We start from the raw sequence: 19,243 nt of genomic DNA, 5'->3' as shown, positions 1-19,243 counted from the left end.
TTGTCCAAATTAATTGGATTCTCAAATTGCCTTTAATCCTCACACAAGACGACACTTTCTGGCAGGGCTGACGGCAGCAAAGAAGGCCATTCTAACGGGTTGGGTGGAGTCTGGAATTTCTTTGAATGGCTTTTCCTAGACATCGTTCATTTGGAAAGTTGGCCAGCGAGGTTACACCAGGCCAGCACAGGCACAGTGACCGCTTGGAAAGATTTCTCACTTGGGACAGATGTTGGAGGAGGGCAGTGATATACCTGTGCCATTTTTGCCAATGATGGTAAGCGATACCTGTTTGCCTTCCACCACTGAACTGGATCCTCTGTTCGAGAAATGAGAGGATCAGCACAAAAGGTGTTCATCTCTGTCGCGGCAGCATTTGTAGCAAAATAATTCATCCCAAGTGTTCCACATCCCAGTACAGTGTATTTTGTTGGAAGTTGTCAGGTTATCTTCTGCCTGTTGCACAACTGTGTGGAAGGGCTGCCATTTATGCACAGATTGAGTGTTTGTGCTAAGCAAACTAGAGATATAACTTAGCAGAATGCAAAGCTTAACCAACAGAATAGCTATGCTGTAAAGTGCTAAGTTAGACACAATGAGCAATGCATTTAAAAACCAGTCTACAGTTCATGTACAGGACAGTCAAGACAGTAAGGACCCTCGGCACAGGACAGCTAGGACCCTCGGCACAGGACAGCTAGGACCCTCGGCACAGGACAGCTAGGACCCTCGGCACAGGATAGTCAAGACCCTCGGCACAGGACAGCTAGGACACTCGGTACAGGACAGCTAGGACACTCGACACAGGACAGCTAGGACACTCGGTACAGGACAGCTAGGACACTCGACACAGGACAGCTAGGACACTCGGTACAGGACAGCTAGGACCCTCTGTACAGGACAGTCATGACAGTTAGGACACTTGGCACAGGACAGTCAGGACAGGTAGGACATTGGGCACTGGTCTCTCAGGAAATCTCAGGTCACTTCCGGGACACTAGCGCTTCAGTGGCACGGCACTCGGGGCTCAAAATGTTCTAATACAAAATAATTCGCACTAGCAGGAAATTCGTGTTAAGTGAGTTTGTATTATAAGAATTAATTTACAATAAGCGACTGCTAAATTTGGCCGAAAATTCTAAAGTATTTGGAAATTCGTCTAATCCAAAAAAAGAAAAAGAAGTTTGCTGTTTTGCTTGGGCTGTTTCTCTCTCCTGTGGTCAGCTAGCTTGTGTTCTTGCAGCATCACAAACCACATACAATAGCGTGAGACTCAGAAGAGCATGTGTGGTTTTGCTATCTGAACTTTGAAGCAATGTGACATCCTTTTATAAAAGTTTCCCACAGTACAAGCAAGTTTAATAAAGCAAAGTGAAAGCATGGGGAAGCATTACTTATTTATTGTAGTTATGTATTTATTTTCATTTATATATCATACAAAACCATACAAATGTATAGAAAAGGGCTTGTAACCAGGAGGTCCCGGGTTCAAACCCCACCTCAGCCACTGACTCATTGTGTGACCCTGAGCAAGTCACTTAACCTCCTTGTGCTCCGTCTTTCGGGTGAGACGTAGTTGTAAGTGACTCTGCATCTGATGCATAGTTCACACACTCTAGTCTCTGTAAGTCGCCTTGGATAAAGGCGTCTGCTAAATAAACAAATAAACAAATAATAATGTGCAGTACATAGCAGAAAAATCACAACACATTTGTATGCAGGTCCCCAGGCATGTCGCACACACAGCTGCCCACAATTTAGAAAACAGATTTAAATAACAGTATATTCAAAAAAAAATCAGCCATTTAAAAGTTGCATTGTAACCCACTAAGATGAGAAAACTATTTTATAAAAGTACGTTTTCAGTCTTGACTTGAAAACTGTAACAGTCCCAGCTTCCCTGACAAACGAAGGCAGAACATTCTGTAATTTAGGAGCTCTACAAGAAAAGGCCTTACCTCCCGTGTTACTTTAGTTCCCCCTCGGAATAGCCCGCATCCTGTGATCTAAGAGTGTGGTTTGGAGTATACAGGGTCAGTATCTCCTGTAAATAACTAGGTGCTAATCCATTCAAGGCCTTATACGTTAACAGCAAAATCTTAAAAGCAATTCTATACTGCCCAGGTAGCCAGTGTAAAGAGGCGAAAACATGGGTAATATGTTCACTTTTCCTGGTTTATGGTTTATGTAATTCTAGCGGCGGGTATTCTGAACAAGCTGTAGGTGAGACACCACCCTTTTTTGGATACCAGAGAAAAGCACATTACAGTAATCAGTTCTAGATGAAACAAAGGCATGCATTAGTCTCTCGGCATCAGATACGGAAATAATTGGTCTAAGTTTTGGCTACATTTCTCAAATGGTAAAAAGATACTTCCCTAATATGGCTCTCAAATGATAGATCAGGGTAAAAGATGACCCCCACATTTTTTGTTTCTAGTTTAAGTTTTGATGAGGGTCTAACTCAAGTAATCCCACATGTTCTAGTTGGTTCTGGGTGTGTGGGGGTGTTTTAGTTTGTCTTTTTTCCCCATAACCATAATCAATAAATTATGCACATTTTCCATATAACTCCAAGGATGCCAAGGATGCACATTTGTTTTGGCTAATGCTTTATAATTGTAGTTGGACAGGTAGATCATTATAATTTCGATAACTGTGTCGTGATGACTTAGAAAAAGTGTCCTGTGCTTGTGCCACAGCATCCTGGCCTGTGCCCTAGCCAGCCCCCATTCTTAAACATAATTATTAATTTCTTAGCAGATGCCCTTATCCAGGGCAACTTACAATTGTTACAAGATATCACATTATTTTTACATACAATTACCCATTTATACAGTTGGGTTTTTTTACTGGAGCAATCGAGGTAAAGTACCTTGCTCAAGGGTACAGCAGCTGTGTCCCCCACCTGGGATTAAACCCACAACCCTCTGGTCAAGAGTCCAGAGCCCTAACCACTACTCCACACTGCTGCCCTATACAGGGGGAGCACTGTATTATAGCTAATAAGTTCTCCTCCAATGATAAGGTGGCATTATTTGAATGACAGGTTACTTCTATTGAGGTGAGCAGATTCCTGCAGTCATTTGAAAACCACTCAGTGATGTTTTCTATAAAGTCTCACTTTGATGGCTTGAATTTGGCTGGAAACATCTCACTGTTTCTTTCTAAAACAGCAATGCTTTGCCCTATTTTACATTGAACAGTATTATAAGAATGCCATACCTAATATGTGCATTTCAGATCCAGCTACCTATTAGAAACTGTATATACAAATAGTGCGGCCCCAAAGCTCTTCTGCCAGATTTTGAAATGGCCCACAGTACCTTCGAAGTTGAGTAGCTCTGATCCAGCCAATGCCAGGGCCTTCCTATATTTAGCCAGGTGGCCCTTCCTTGCAGTGTAATGAACATGCAGTTTAGATTCCCACCACCTCCGTTCCAATTTACAACCCTCATATTTCAATTTGCGAGTTGTATCATCAAACCATGGTGAGCTTCTTTTTAAAGACACTCTCTGAGTTTGAATTGTAAAGCACAGAGAGGTGTCAGGTTTGCACATGCTCTTTTTATTTATATATATATATATATATATACTCTAAACACACTCTTAAACTCAGGGGCGACGTTCAGGAGGACATTAAGATGTTTTGGACTCCTGTAAGTGGATCGTTCGTGCACTGGGCTTGCAACATATCCAGATGACTTTTAATAATCAAGAAATTCACACAGACTCATTCGATTTGAAGTTTTAACGAATCAGAGTAGTATTGGTACCCCTTCGGTTTATTAAATGCTAAAAAATGGATTGAGTAGTTACAGACTACGTTGAATCCCAGCTGACAGGCAACCTGGGAGGTCCAGTGCCTTAACAGGTATAATAGCATTAATACTTCAATACATTTTATGGTTACAACATGTTTTGCCCTAAGGCTATGCATGCATAAAACTAAAGACCCCCACCGCTAACTCCTAAAACATCCAATATATCAACCTCATAGACTAAAACATAAGTCATATACCTTATAGCAATGCATCAATATAAGAGAGATATAGATTCCAAATAGTTCTTACCTCCCAAAAATATATATAGAAGTGTAGAATATAAGGTAAGGACAGGAACTGTATTCAAAGGCAAAGACTTCTGAACACGACACCAACAGCAATCAGCTCGATCAGAGATCTTCAGAGCATGGATCACACAACTTGTAGTTAGCAAGTTGGTGACACTTGACTAAGATTTTGCCTCGCGTCTTAAGTCAGAAGTCTCAATTAAGTCTTAAACATTAATCAGCCTTAACAGCTCCTGTCCTTCAAGTTAATAACATTTTTATAACACTCAGTAACTCCCTTCATAAAATTAATTAACCATCATCCCCTAATCCACCTCTCCTACATCTCCAAAATACGTAAGGTGAACTTTTGAACTGATGTTATTCTCTTTTGGTACCAGGGAGTTCCTGAACACAGCATGCATGTGAATACAGTGCAAGTATACAGTGCAGGAGGCTGTGTGGTCCAGTGGTTAAAGAAAAAGGTCTTGTAACCAGGAGGTCCCCGGTTCATTACCACCTCAGCCACTGACTCGTTGTGTGACCCTGAGCAAGTCACTTAATCTCCTTGTGCTCCGTCTTTCGGGTGAGACGTAGTTGTAAGTGACTCTGCAGCTGATGCATAGTTCACACACCCTAATCTCTGTAAGTTGCCTTGGATAAAGGCGTCTGCTTAATAAACAAATAATAATAATAATAATAAAGTATATAAAAAATACATAGAAAGATGTGCTTATTTAATATATAACACCTATCTCGGTGTAATTATCCCAATCCTAAGTCAAAAAATATATGGATATCCTCTTTAACATCAAAATACATCCTCCTTATTTGGTTGGCTTCATTACATGCATAGATATGATTTAACAATTAACTAAAATATATTGGATAGGGGCTGGTAGAAGGCTCATAGCGAACTTCAAGCAGGCAACTATATATCCAAGCATTCTCACTTCAATTCAGTCTGTCAGGAAAATATAACAGTCTCATTCAGTGTTTTAAACTAAACGTGACCTCTCTGTTTTTTTCTTACAAAAATCCTGTTCAGGCAAGTTTCGAACCACCTGCTTCTCTATCGAGGTCATCCATCATTAGTAGAAATATCAGGCCTTCATTAGTTCCTATGATTTAATGAGTCCATATAGTTCACCACTGACTCCCCCTTTCCTATACCAAGAGGTATTTCTTATATGTAATAGATCACTTATCATATAAACCTTGGATTCCAAACCCCCAAACATCACCCTCCGTCTGGTACTGCAAGCAAGCAAAGGTTACCAAGATTAATCACCTTCTCTTTAGCAAGACTGCTATGTGCCTGACACAGACTGGTACTATTATGCTTTGAATGAAGTTTTTACTTTAAGTTAGTTTCTGCACTATATTCTCTTAGTTTTCATACGTAACAGTTCTTCTGTTAAAATAAAACATTTAGACTTCTATTCTGTTTGAATTATTCTAGAATACCTGTGTTTACATTAAACACTACTTTCAGATCAAGCTTACTTCTCTCAAGGTTATAATAGAATAAACAGGAATGCAGAATGCTCTAGCATAACTATAGGTTAATACAGAGCAGATTGTAACTTTTTGTATGAACAGCGTGTTTTGACAATGTGTTTAGTATTTCTGCTGGCTTTATGGTCTTTAAAACACAGTACCAGTTATTACAACATTTTAACACACATGCAGGTTCACAAATGTTCAATTTGCATTCCAAAGATCAGCCTACTTCCAGTAGCTGTCACAGTCCTGGGTCAGTTTCTGCTCTCTGTCAAAGCCACCACAGGTGTGTCTTTAAAAGCCTGATAGCAGAGCTTCCATCTCTACATACCCATTCCCATCATCAGTGGGAAGACTTCAAACAAATTAAACTGTTTCTATCAAAGAGACATCTATCTCTGCTACATATACCTTTCTCTCAAAAAAGGATAGCACCTTTGCAAGGGAAGACAGGTTTTAGATTAATTTGTGACAGAGGTATGGTAAAGCATGTTAAAAAAACAAACCATGGTAAACTAACCCTTATAAAAGTTTCCCACAGTAAAAGCACAGCACAGTGCACTGAAGCCAGAGAGGGGAGTGTGGTCACAGCTGCGCTTGGGACTCTATTCATGAAGGGTCAATGTCTATTTCTTTAACAAGTTGCCTGCATCTTTTTCTTCGAGTCTTTCAGTTATAGAATACGGTAAATTGCATGACTGATATCCGTTTCTTTCTATTTGAATCCTTCCAGCTGCCGTTTTACTCCCTTCAGTGACAGATGACCCTTCTCACAGTGCAACATGGAATTTCTTTAAAGGGTTAATTTTCCAAGGGTTAGACAGAATTTCAATACCGCATGTCACGGCTCAGCCCTTTATAACATATATTATTTGCAATATATAAGTTATGTACACATATTTATATTTTACACCTTTGAACTACAGAAGCATGGCGATTCTGCTCCTGTGCTTCAGCTGCTTTCCAAGCTGATGGCGGTCAATCCTGTTGGGGAGGAAAGAGAAACAAGACATTATTAGCTTTGTCTTTTATCCAGCGATTATCCAGCCAGGACCCTGCGCTCCCCTGACTGTATGACTTCCCATGCACACCACGCGACTGTGCCTTTACCAGGGGAGACCCTCGGGGACCCCTGCGCTCCCCTGACAGTGTGACTCCCCCTGCACACCACGCGGCCGTGCCTTTACCAGGAGAGACCCTCGAGACACAAGGGCAATCTTAGTTGTGAAAAGAAAAAATATATTTATATAAAAACCTGCCGTGCCGCTCAGCAGCAGCCTTCCTTCTACTGAGATGCATCAAAGTGACAGCCAGGACAAGCACAGCGCGATGATCACAATATAGTGATTGCACTGTGTTACAGCACCATGCCCTGAGGACCAAAGCAAATAGACAGTTAAAGTAAAAAAAGACGCTTACACTTGTCTCCTTGTCCTTGATGCAGTAGACCTGTATGCAATACAGTAGTTACAGTTAAATAAAATAAAGTGATAACATATCTTGAACAATCACTTCAAATAAAATGAATGTGGAAAAGGGGGCCTTAAACAAAGAAAACAATATTTTTTACTCAGCAGCTCTTTTGTTACATTTCACTTACCGTATCCCTGGTTCCCTGAAAGAGAAGATGACCACCAACAACATTACGTATAGGATATGCCTGCCTATTGGTAGGTATTTTATGAGCTCTCTATACCAGAGCTGCCGATAGGCCCCTTCCTGGGATGATGCACTCGGTCCTGCCTGCCAAGGGATTAAAACCGGCATACTGCGGAAGCCATTTCTCTTAAGTATTTAAGTCAACAACAATTGTATTAAGTCAACAACAGTAACTATATACAGACGTGCTCAAATTTGTTGGTACCCTTACAGCTCATTGAAATAATGCTTCATTCCTCATGAAAAGTGATGAAATTAAAAGCTATTTTATCATGTATACTTGCATGCCTTTGGTATGTCATAGAATAAAGCAAAGAAGCTGTGAAAAGAGATGAATTATTGCTTATTCTACAAAGATATTCTAAAATGGCCTGGACACATTTGTTGGTACCCCTTAGAAAAGATAATAAAGAATTGGATTATAGTGATATTTCAAACTAATTAGTTTCCTTAATTAGGGCAGCAGTGTGGAGTAGTGGTTAGGGCTCTGGACTCTTGACCGGAGGGTTGTGGGTTCAATCCCCAGTGGGGGACACTGCTGTTGTACCCTTGAGCAAGGTACTTTACCTAGATTGCTCCAGTAATAACCCAACTGTATAAATGGGTAATTGTATGTAAAAATAATGTGATATGTGAAATAATGTATAATGTGATATGTTGTAACAATTGTAAGTCGCCCTGGATAAGGGCGTCTGCTAAGAAATAAATAATAATAATAATAATAATAATAATAATAATAATTAGTATCACACATGTCTCCAATCTTGTAATCAGTCATTCAGCCTATTTAAATGGAGAAAAGTAGTCACTGTGCTGTTTGGTATCATTGTGTGCACCACACTGAACATGGACCAGAGAAAGCAAAGGAGAGAGTTGTCTGAGGAGCTCAGAAAGAAAATAATAAACAAGCATGGTAAAGGTAAAGGCTACAAGACCATCTCCAAGCAGCTTGATGTTCCTGTGACAACAGTTGCAAATATTATTAAGAAGTTTAAGGTCCATGGAACTGTAGCCAACCTCCCTGGGCGCGGCCGCAAGAGGAAAATCGACCCCAGAGTGAACAGAAGGATAGTGCGAATGGTAGAAAAAGAACCAAGGATAACTGCCAAAGAGATACAAGCTGAACTCCAAGGTGAAGGTACGTCAGTTTCTGATCGCACCATCCGTCGCTTTTTGAGCGAAAGTGGGCTCCATGGAAGAAGACCCAGGAGGACTCCACTTTTGACAGAAAAACATAAAAAAGACAGACTGGAATTTGCTAAAATGCATATTGACAAGCCACAATCCTTCTGGGAGAATGTCCTTTGGACAGATGAGTTTTTGGCAAGTCACATCAGCTCTATGTTCACAGACGAAAAAATGAAGCTTTCAAAAAAAAGAACACCATACCTACAGTGAAACATGGAGGAGGCTTGGTTATGTTTTGGGGCTGCTTTGCTGCGCCTGGCACAGGGTGCCTTGAATCTGTGCAGGGCACAATGAAATCTCAAGACTATCAAGGCATTCTGGAGCGAAACGTACTGCCCAGTGTCAGAAAGCTCTGTCTCAGTCGCAGGTCATGGGTCCTCCAGCAGGATAATGACCCAAAACACACAGCTAAAAGCACCCAAGAATGGATAAGAACAAAACATTGGACTATTCTGAAGTGGCCTTCTATGAGTCCTGATCTGAATCCTATCGAACATCTGTGGAAAGAGCTGAAACTTGCAGTCTGGAGAAGACACCCATCAAACCTGAGACAGCTGGAGCAGTTTGCTCAGGAAGAGTGGGCCAAACTACCTGTTAACAGGTGCAGAAGTCTCATTGAGAGCTACAGAAAATGTTTGATTGCAGTGATTGCCTCTAAAGGTTGTGCAACAAAATATTAGGTTAGCGGTCCCATCATTTTTGTCCATGCCATTTTCATTTGTTTTATTATTTACAATATTATGTTGAATAAAAAATCAAAAGCAAAGTCTGATTTCTATTAAATATGGAATAAACAATGGTGGATGCCAATTACTTTTGTCAGTTTCAAGTTATTTCAGAGAAAATTGTGCATTCTTCGTTTTTTGTGGAGGGGTACCAACAAATTTGAGCACGTCTGTATGTATATATATATATATATATATATATATATATATATATATATATATATATATAGTAATATATTGCCCCCACTTAGGTTCGTTGCCCCTTTAAAAATAGACCCAACACACAGAAATTGGGGGTTCAGCGCTTCCGCGCACTTTTAATAATACAAACAGAAATCAAAACAAAAACAAACACCTAGCTCCTTCGGAGCGCTAACTAAACATAAACACTGGAACCTAAACTAAAAACAGGACAGCTAAGCTGTTTACCTGTAAAACAAACCAAACAAAATAAACACAGTTTTCACAAACCTTCACTCTCGTGATACGCCTGCACACACTCGCAAGCGGGCTTTACACACAGCAGCCCTGAACAGACTGGCTGCTTTTCTTTTATACCCTGCACCTGGCTCTAATTTAACAATACTTCCCAGGTGCAGGGGATAATTAATAATAAAACAATTAACACAATGTGCATTTGCACATGTTTTCTTCTATGCAGGGAGGATTAACCCCCTCCCTGCTGTGTTACACTTCCCCCCCCTTAAGTGCACAGCACTGATCGGCCATTCCAAGGCCACATACACCCCCCCCCCTTTGAAGTCCGGTGCCCAGAGGAAGGGACCGCGATCCGGCGAGTAGGGACCCAGACAGTGTGACTGGGGCGACAGCTGTGCAGGCTGGTGAGCTGTCAGGCACAACAGCAGGTAGAGGCTTGAGGCTTGGCCACCGTGTAGCGATGTCTGAGCCGCCAGGGGGAGTACAGCAACAGGCAGGGGGAGCTCAAGTAACGTCTGCCAACTGCGCCACGACGTCTGGGGCTTCAGGGTGAGTGAAGCAGTGGACCAGGTGAAAGACTGTACCTGGTGGTGCTCCGGACTGCTCTTCAGTACAAACGGCTGGAGGTCCAGGTACTCTGACCAAGTGTCCATGAGCACGGGGCAAGGGACCGTGCCCGGCAGCACCGGACTGGTTTCCAGGGGTGGTGGTCGGGGCTGTGGTGGAGGTGACTCCCTCACCTCTTCTGGCTCTGGAGACGGCAGCTCCAGCCCCTCTGGCTCTTGGGTTGGCAGCTCCACCCCTTCTGGCTCTCGGGACAGCTGCTCCACCCTCTCTGGCTCTCAGGACGGCTGCTCTACCTCCCATTTCTGGAGCAGCAGGTCCAGCTCTGTAGGCTCCGGCTCCGGTAGCCCTAGCTCCAGTCTCCATGTCTTATTCTGCTCCACTTGAGCAGCGGTGTTTCTCTTGATCTTCTCGATCAATTCTTTAAAATCCATTTTTTCTTTTTACTGGGTCGTAGGGGCGCCCACAGCTTCTGACACCACGTTGTAATATATTGCCCCCACTTAGGTTCGTTGCCCCTTTAAAAATAGACCCAACACACAGAAATTGGGGGTTCAGCGCTTCCGCGCACTTTTAATAATACAAACAGAAATCAAAACAAAAACAAACACCTAGCTCCTTCGGAGCGCTAACTAAACATAAACACTGGAACCTAAACTAAAAACAGGACAGCTAAGCTGTTTACCTGTAAAACAAACCAAACAAAATAAACACAGTTTTCACAAACCTTCACTCTCGTGATACGCCTGCACACACTCGCAAGCGGGCTTTACACACAGCAGCCCTGAACAGACTGGCTGCTTTTCTTTTATACCCTGCACCTGGCTCTAATTTAACAATACTTCCCAGGTGCAGGGGATAATTAATAATAAAACAATTAACACAATGTGCATTTGCACATGTTTTCTTCTATGCAGGGAGGATTAACCCCCTCCCTGCTGTGTTACAATATGTATATATATATATATTTAAAGTGCCACTCGGCAGCCAGCTGAGTCGCTCGACAGCGGGGGTATGGCAGAGCCTAGCCCCGGTGGAGGACGTGCTCCCACACGAGTGAAGGCTGTAAAAGACAACAACACTCACTCCTTTAAATCAATACAGCACAGGCAGTCGACTCGCATACCACAGATAGGAAAGCAGCAGCCTGCAACGCGAGCAGGTTGAGAAGAAGAAAGAAGAAAAAGGCTGAATCAGGAGTCACTGATTCTGTGAAAACAGCAAGCCAGCTTTCAGCCTGAAAGGCAAGGGAACTGCAGTGACTCAAAGCTCTTTTTCACAATAAGCTCAGATACCAACACAGAGGGTCTTACCTTACCGTCTTGAGAGGCAAAATGAGAAATGGCTTCCTCAGTATGACGGTTTTAATCCCTCGGTGGGCGGGACCGAGTGCGTCATCCCAGGAAGGAGCCTATCGGCAGCTCTGGTATAGAGATCTCAGAAAATATCTACCAATAGGCTACAATTCTATACACTGTATAACCCCATTTTAGAGATTGTTGCACTGCTCATTTTACATTTACTACCTTTGTCCAGGCAGTAATCTGAAGGTGTGACAGTGACGGTCTGATTGCTGGCTGGGTTGCTGGCTACACAGGTGTAGGTAACATTACACCCTTGTGTTAGCTTTAGTTGAGTTGTATTGAGTGACTTCCCATCTCTCATCCAGGACACGGTCACTCCACTGGGGCCTCCCACAGAGCACAGCAGGGTGCAGGTTCTGTTTCCCAGCTCCACATTTCCATCCATCTTTTTAACATGAGGCTTTGGAACAGGCTCTGTGGACGGGAAAATAAATACTTACATCCATTCGCAATTGCAAATAAAATATCTGAAATGCAATATTGGTATTGATAGCATGTTGTGCCACTGAGGTCTTGCATTGTGAAGAAAGAAAGAAAGAAAGAAAGAAAGAAAGAAAGAAAGAAAGAAAGAAAGAAAGAATACTTCACACCAATCATTGCATCAACAATACAGGTCTTGGAACACTTTAATACATACTGTAAACAGTCAGCTGAAATTTCTTTAGAAATCTATTGGTACCGAAATCCTCCACTTGGTAAAACCCGCTGTCTGCTTCGTGTAAGTTATTAATCCTGAGAGAGTCGGTATTATTGACCAGCTGCAGTCTTGTTTTGAATCTCTCCTCATAAACAGTCTCGATCTTCCTGTTATTAATTCTCACAGTGAGATTGGCATTGATTGATGCTGATATAGGACTGAATCTCCAGTTTATTTCGGGATTCGTTAGTAGGTTTGGGATTTCAAAAGTGATTGATTCTCCCACAATCCCCGTGACCTGCTGCAGATCTTGGGACCAAACTGCTGAGAGGCAAAACACTAAAAAAAGAGAAAAAAAATTAAACATCATTTTGCACCAATGCAATAAGGTAACCTTGCTTTACCTCGTTAATAATGTACTAATAGGCTATTATTATTATTATTATTATTATTATTATTATTATTAGCGAACGTCACACGTTTTTTACACTTTTTGTTATCAAATTGTGAGTAAGCATTTCATTGGTATTTGTTATTCTACAATTTATAATACTGTAGCGTGCACGGGGGTAGGCAGCAGCAGGGCTGGTAGGTGACGAGATCACACACAAAGACATAAGCCTGATATACGCTCCTTGCATACAGCGGTATCAGCGCTATGCTTTAGTGTGAGAGATCCCGGGTTCACGCCCGCCCTCCGTCTGTGTGTGGATTGCCTCGCCCTGTGTGATGCGCCTGCCTGCGGAACTGAGGTTCGCTACAATATGATTAATTTTGTATTCATATTTCCCTTTTAACCAATTTCATAACACAGTTTAAAATAATGTGAAAATCTAAATCAACAAAACTGATAGGAAAAAACTATTGCTTATGGATGCGTTTGATGATATCTCCAGGGCTTGAATTTCAGCGTGGGATTGCGGGAATCGCGCATTTTCCAAGTTGCTCCCCCATATCTGCAACTTTCAGTGCGGGGAAATCCAGCAGAGATATTTTAAGACACCAAGCTACTGTATTTTCCACCAAATCTAGAATGCCTGAAACGCTACAACAGTCTCTAAGGAAGTGGTGTCAGTGACGAAAGCACTATGAGATGCATTCTGAGTAGTTCTGGTTAAAATAAATAAATAAATAAATAAATAAAAGTAGTGCTGGATATTTTAAGTGCTGCGAGACTTTATTCTCTCGTACGTGATTCTCGGCCGCTATCTTTAAGGATTATAGAAACTCAGTACACTGCAGTAAGTAAACAGTTTTGAAGTCTATCTAGGTGTTGTTTTGTAAGCGGTGACTTTCGCTTTAACTCTTAAAACTCAGCCCCATTCATTTTGGGGCGCCAGCGCACCAAAGGTTACGCACATATTACTCAGGCACCATAAAAGCCACCTACCGGGTTCATGGCTTGTTTAAAAGTACAGACTCGGGGCTTTCCAAAGACGTATTCAGTGTGTGTATTCAGTACATCGGGGTCTATCGCTTAATCATCATTGTCTTTGCACCTTCGGAACCGACTGTTAAAATGCTGTTTTCTATGATGTTCGATTTATGTACAGTAGATCAACACACCGTGAGCTGAATTGCAGTGAAACTGTTTTTCTTCAAGTAAAGTTGTATAATTGACCAAACCGTTACAATAAAACCACAAACACGCCAAACCTAATTTATTTTTTCTGAATCGGCAGTGAAAAACTGAGGACAGCAGATTCCACATTACACAGTGACTACAAAGCAGATTCACTACAATGAAGAATCTATTCAATATTATACAGGTATAGGCTACATAGACTATGGGTGACCCGTTACTTGGTTAAAAATTAACAGGAGAAAAAACAAACAAGCAAATAAACAAACACAACTTACCCCCCAGACAGACTTTCAAAATATCAAGCATTTTCTAATAACGCGTTCCAGTCCAGAACAGGTCAGGACAGGTGAGGTAATAGCTTCCACGTTGCAGTCCAGTACCTCTGGAACGACACAGTGAACAGCAATGACTCACAAGTAAGAAAAATCAAAACGGCCCTGAACTGGTATTTGAATTATTAACATTGCAATAAAAAAGGCCTCGGAACAGTCGGCTCTGAAGTTGCAAAGGGGGTGATAATGAACACATAATACTAGGTGCGGGATGGAGGAGCCATTTGTTAAAACAATCAGCTATTACCTGTGGTGTATGGCAAGCCAAATGATCATTTAGAGATATCTCTAACTGCATTTTAAGATATCTTGAAATATTTAGAGATATCTGTAAAACATTTCAAGATATCTCAAATTGAATTCCAGATATCTTTAATTGTGCAGTTTTTAAGATATCTATAATTAATTTAAAGATATCTGTAAATCAATTTGAGATATCTAAAAATGAAATAAAGATATCTCAAATTGATTTACAGATATCTTTAAATACTATGGAAACCATATGGATTGTGCTAGCATGGCACGCCAAACTGTCATTTAGAGATATCTTAAAATGAGGGTTTTAAAGTTATCTGTAAATCATTTCAAGATATCTCGAAATAACTTCCTGTTCATTTAAAGATATCTGTAAATCATTTCAAGATATCTTCAAATAACTACCTGTTCATTTAGAGATATCTCTAAAACATTTAGAGATATCTCTAAATAACTTCCTGTTCATTTGAAGATATCTTTAAATGGACAGGAAGTCAATTGAAAACATAGCGCATTTTCACAGGAAGTCATTTTGAGATATCTTGAAATGGCTTCCTGTTCATTTGAAGATATCTTCAAATGATTTAGAGATATCTCCAAATGAACAGGAAGCTATTTGAAGATATCTTCAAATGATTTACAGATATCTTTAAATGACTAAGAGATATCTTTAAATGAATAGGACATTATTTAGAGATATCTGAAAAGTATTTAAAGATATCTCAAAAACATTTAGAGATATCTCAAAAACATTTAGAGATATCTTAAAATGATTTAAAGATATCTAAAAATGCATTTTAGATATCTCATTTAAAGCTCCATTTAAAGATATCTGTAAATAATTTTGAGATATCACTAAATGTATTTTAGATATCTTAAAATGATTTAGATATCTTCAAATATTTATTATTTAGCAGACGCCCTTATCCAGGACAACTTACAATTGTTACAAGATATCACATTATACATTATTTCACAGATATCACATTATTTTTACATACAATTACCCATTATTACAGTTGGGTTTTTTACTGGAGCAATCTAGGTAAAGTACCTTGCTCAAGTGTACAGCAGCAGTGTCACCCACTGGGGATTGAACCCACAACCCTCCGGTCAAGAGTCCAGAGCCCTAACCACTACTCCACACTGCTGCCCAGAGATATCTTCCAATATTTAGAGATATCTGGAAACGATTTAGAGATAACTTCAAATATTTAGAGAGATCTATAAATGAATTAGAGATATCTCTAAATGATAATTTGGCTTGCCATAGTGGTGAGCTTTATATTTGGATAAGAATTGCAAATCTCCTGTGAATGACAATTTGAATATCCTTCTTTATTGTGCACTGCACGACCGTTATATATGTATATATTGTAGATCTGGTCACTACGGGACTTATGTGTCCCCCCCCCAGTACACTGCTTGAGTCCCCCCACCCCCGGACCGTTTGACACCTGCTGTGCACGGTACTGTAATTAGTTTTGGTTTCGTTTGCAGCGTTGTGTTAACTCACAAGCAGCCACAAAAAGTGAATATATGGAAAAACCATGTACCATATACCAGGGCTAACTGCGTGTAGCCACACGCCTGGTCAGTGTGTAGCATATACCAGGGCTAACCGCATGCAGCCACATGCCTGGTCAGCGTGTACCATATACCAGGGCTAACCGCATGTAGCCACACGCCTGGTCAGCGTGTACCATATACCAGGGCTAACCGCATGTAGCCACACGCCTGGTCAGCGTATAGCATATACCAGGGGGAACACAAGCTGAAGCCACAGCGGGCGAATCTGTGCTGTTTTTTTTTAAAGTTTTATCTGTAGCACAACACAAGCAAGCGGGAATACCGCGTGTGCACTGCAGGTGTGCCAGCAAGGTATTTCGTCAACAACAAATATATATTTTATATATATTCAGTGTTTGCTCCAGGACTTACAGACTGAGGGTCAATGTGGCCCCCTCTCAAAATTTTAGGGGGACAAAGTTTCTCCAGAAACTTCAATTCTAGTTGTTATAATTCTCGTTTTGGACATTTTGTTTTTGACAACATATCTCCTGCTACAGCTTTGCACTGATCAGCTCGACGCTTTGCACATTTATTGCCCTGTACCTGTAGATTCATGCTATTGTTTTTATTGCCAATTGGACTTATGGATCTTATTAAATTGCCAGAAGACCCCACAAAGTCAAACTTTGACAGCTTATAACTCTTTACAGAGTGCAGATAAATCCATAGTTAGTACTGAACACTTATAGGAACTACTGGATGCTCTATAAAAATAAGTCCTGGACTTTGACCTTTGACCTTTCCAGAGCTGGATACCGAATTTTTTTTTTTTTTTTTTTACTGCTTATAACTCCTACAGAGTGCTTATTGGGCCATAATCAATATTGAACACACATCGAAAACCAATAAAACTGTATCCAAAAAGCAGCGTGTGTTTGACCTTTGACCTCAGAGAATGTTTATATCTCCTTACAGACTGCAAATTGAGTCACATTTAGTATAGAACTCGTATACGAATAATACCTTTCCAAAAATGTCTCTCTTGAAAGATCAGACTATTTGTTTACAGCTTAAAACTTCCTTCATAGTGCAGAACAGTTTAATTCTGCACTATGTAAGAGTCTTTGCACCGTCACAACTATGTCTACCACACTGTTTACATAGAAAAGTTAAACATTTGACCAACGTATACACAAGCACTATACAACGCAGACAGTGTTTCTCTAGAAAATTCCATTCGAGTTACTACTGGAATACTGGAATTTATCTTAAAAAAAATAAGTGCGTTGGATATTCAAGTTGTATGATAAAGAATTGTATTTTGACTATATGCTTGATTCATTTGGAGATGTTTTACTGTGCAGTTTTGGAAATAGTGAACTTTAAAATCACCGAAGCGCATCATTTGTCACAATGGGAAAATGCAATATGGAGCGTTTTGAAACACTTTTATCTCAAGTTTATTAAAAGGTGCGTTGGATATTCAAGTTGTATGATAAAGAATTGTATTTTGACTATATGCTTGATTCATTTGGAGATGTTTTACTGTGCAGTTTTGGAAATAATTAACTTTAAAAGCACCACGTCACACCACTTGTCAGAATGGGAAAATGCAATATGGAGATTCTTGGAATTAAACATCTTTAAAAGTCTTTTATCTCAAGTTTGTTTAAAAATGCGTTGAATATTCAAGTAGTATGATAAATAATCGTATTTTTTACTATACGTATAGTATATATATATATATATATATATATTATATATATATATATATATATATATATATATATATATATATATATATATATATATATATATATATATATACACTTTTAAAAGAACTACCCCACCCAATGTCTCCCCACGAAACAGTCTTTAATTGTATGACACCAAAAGAAATATTGAAGGGAATCCTCGGGGTTCGTTGCAGCAGCTGTAGTGTGTGTGATACCTGAGAGAAAGCAACATGCCGATGTACCAAGTGCGTGAAATAGCAGCTTACACAACAGTTAACAAATATTCACTAGAAACAACACAAAACAAAACAAATCAGTGCCGAAAACAATAAAAAATAAACAAAAGCAATCAATGCAGAAAACGTATAATACTTGTTAATAATCTTATTGTAAAATTGTATCGTAATTTATCTCGTGTGTGATCATGCCGCAATCCAAATACATGAAAAGTATTTCAACCCAAAATTAGAAAAGCGTGCTCACTTTACCGCAGTAAAAAAAACTCACAGGCAGGTCCAGATACAGCGAGAATAGCTCCTTGTAGAAATGTGATGAATTAACTGAAATGATGAAATCCTCTTGAAGCCGATGAAGAATCTCAGCGTTATTATTTTCCAGGGTTAAGCAGACGACAGTGGTCTCAAAGCAGGGTTTTAACTGTAATGACAGTGTCCCATTTGGAGCCCACATTAAACAGGTCTACTAATTACAGAAGCAGTCTGTTAATTACAGAAAATAAATTCAGCCAGACGGCTAATCGTTATATTATCCAGAAAACAATCATTTGAAATAATATCCACAAAGGAATTTATAGAAGCGTAAATTTAAGCTGTTGTAAATCATATACGAGCTCTCTTAAGAGTCTCCGATTATCAAAACTGACAGAACAAATTAGGAACGAGTTTTTCACTAGTTCTATTAGCCCCTGTCTGCTTTCTGTTATTCTGTTCGTTTGGTTCTTTAAACAGGTATCCAAAAACGATTGCTATCCAGAAGTACACTGGACGCTAATTGGTCCACGTAGCTGCAAACCATAAACCTCTGTTTGTATCCTGGGACACTATCACCCTTCATTTAGATGTGCTTTATTTTGCTCTTATCTGCCCCCTATTTTACTGCATTTAAGAGGATCTCCCGTACTCCGGGCCGGCTAGCTAAAGCTGTTACAGTGGACACAGAAAGGGTTAGTCCGATATATTAATGTTCATGGCAGCATCCAGTCTCTTCTTGAAAGATCAGAGAGTCTACTCTTCGACAGCTTCGTCTGGTAACCCGTTCCATTTGTTCACCACCCTTTCTGTGAAAAAGCTCCTTCTCCCATCAGTTTTGAATTTGCCCTTCTTCAGCTTCCACCTGTGGCCCCTGGTTCGGTTCTCTGTTACCTGAAAAACATCATTCTCAGCAGTAACTTTGGTTATACCTTTAACAATCTTGAATACCTCTATTAGGTCTATTACATAAATTAAGCTCTCTCAGTCTATCTTCATAATGCCCTTTAATCCCCGGAGTTAATCGCAGGATTAAAGGGCATATTTTGAATCACAAGCTAACAAGTTTAGTCATCCGTCCCTCCGGGATCCCGAAGAAATTTTCTCTAGAAAAAACATTTTTCCAATCAGAAATACACTCATGTTAATTAGCTTTAGTTTATCTTGGTGCCCAGCAGCACCTGCCTGAACTACAATTAATCGATA

The 19,243-nt window shown here is 40.1% G+C and overlaps 1 protein-coding gene across 2 annotated transcripts; it reads right to left on the bottom strand.

Moving 5' to 3' along the window:
• Positions 1-3,747: 3,747 nt before the first annotated feature.
• Positions 3,748-18,441, bottom strand: LOC117402145 (SLAM family member 5-like). 2 transcript variants are annotated; one of them, XR_009310703.1, is made up of 6 exons: positions 18,057-18,440; positions 13,990-14,096; positions 12,130-12,468; positions 11,655-11,906; positions 6,810-6,926; positions 3,748-6,538 (listed from the first exon to the last, which is right to left on the bottom strand). XR_009310703.1 is itself a non-coding variant. In XM_059008085.1 (5 exons), exons 2-5 carry the CDS (start codon positions 14,018-14,020, stop codon positions 6,853-6,855), a joined length of 696 nt encoding a protein of 231 aa, XP_058864068.1. In that variant the 5' UTR covers positions 14,021-14,096; positions 18,057-18,441; the 3' UTR covers positions 3,748-6,852. The 2 variants fall into 2 exon arrangements, 1 of the variants encoding a protein (XP_058864068.1); XM_059008085.1 differs by having other exon boundaries at positions 3,748-6,926; positions 18,057-18,441.
• Positions 18,442-19,243: the final 802 nt, after the last annotated feature.

Source organism: Acipenser ruthenus, chromosome 36, assembly GCF_902713425.1.
Source record: "Acipenser ruthenus chromosome 36, fAciRut3.2 maternal haplotype, whole genome shotgun sequence".
In the NCBI taxonomy this organism is placed as follows: Eukaryota; Metazoa; Chordata; class Actinopteri; order Acipenseriformes; family Acipenseridae; genus Acipenser; species Acipenser ruthenus.
This window is presented reverse-complemented; position numbering and strand designations above follow the sequence as displayed.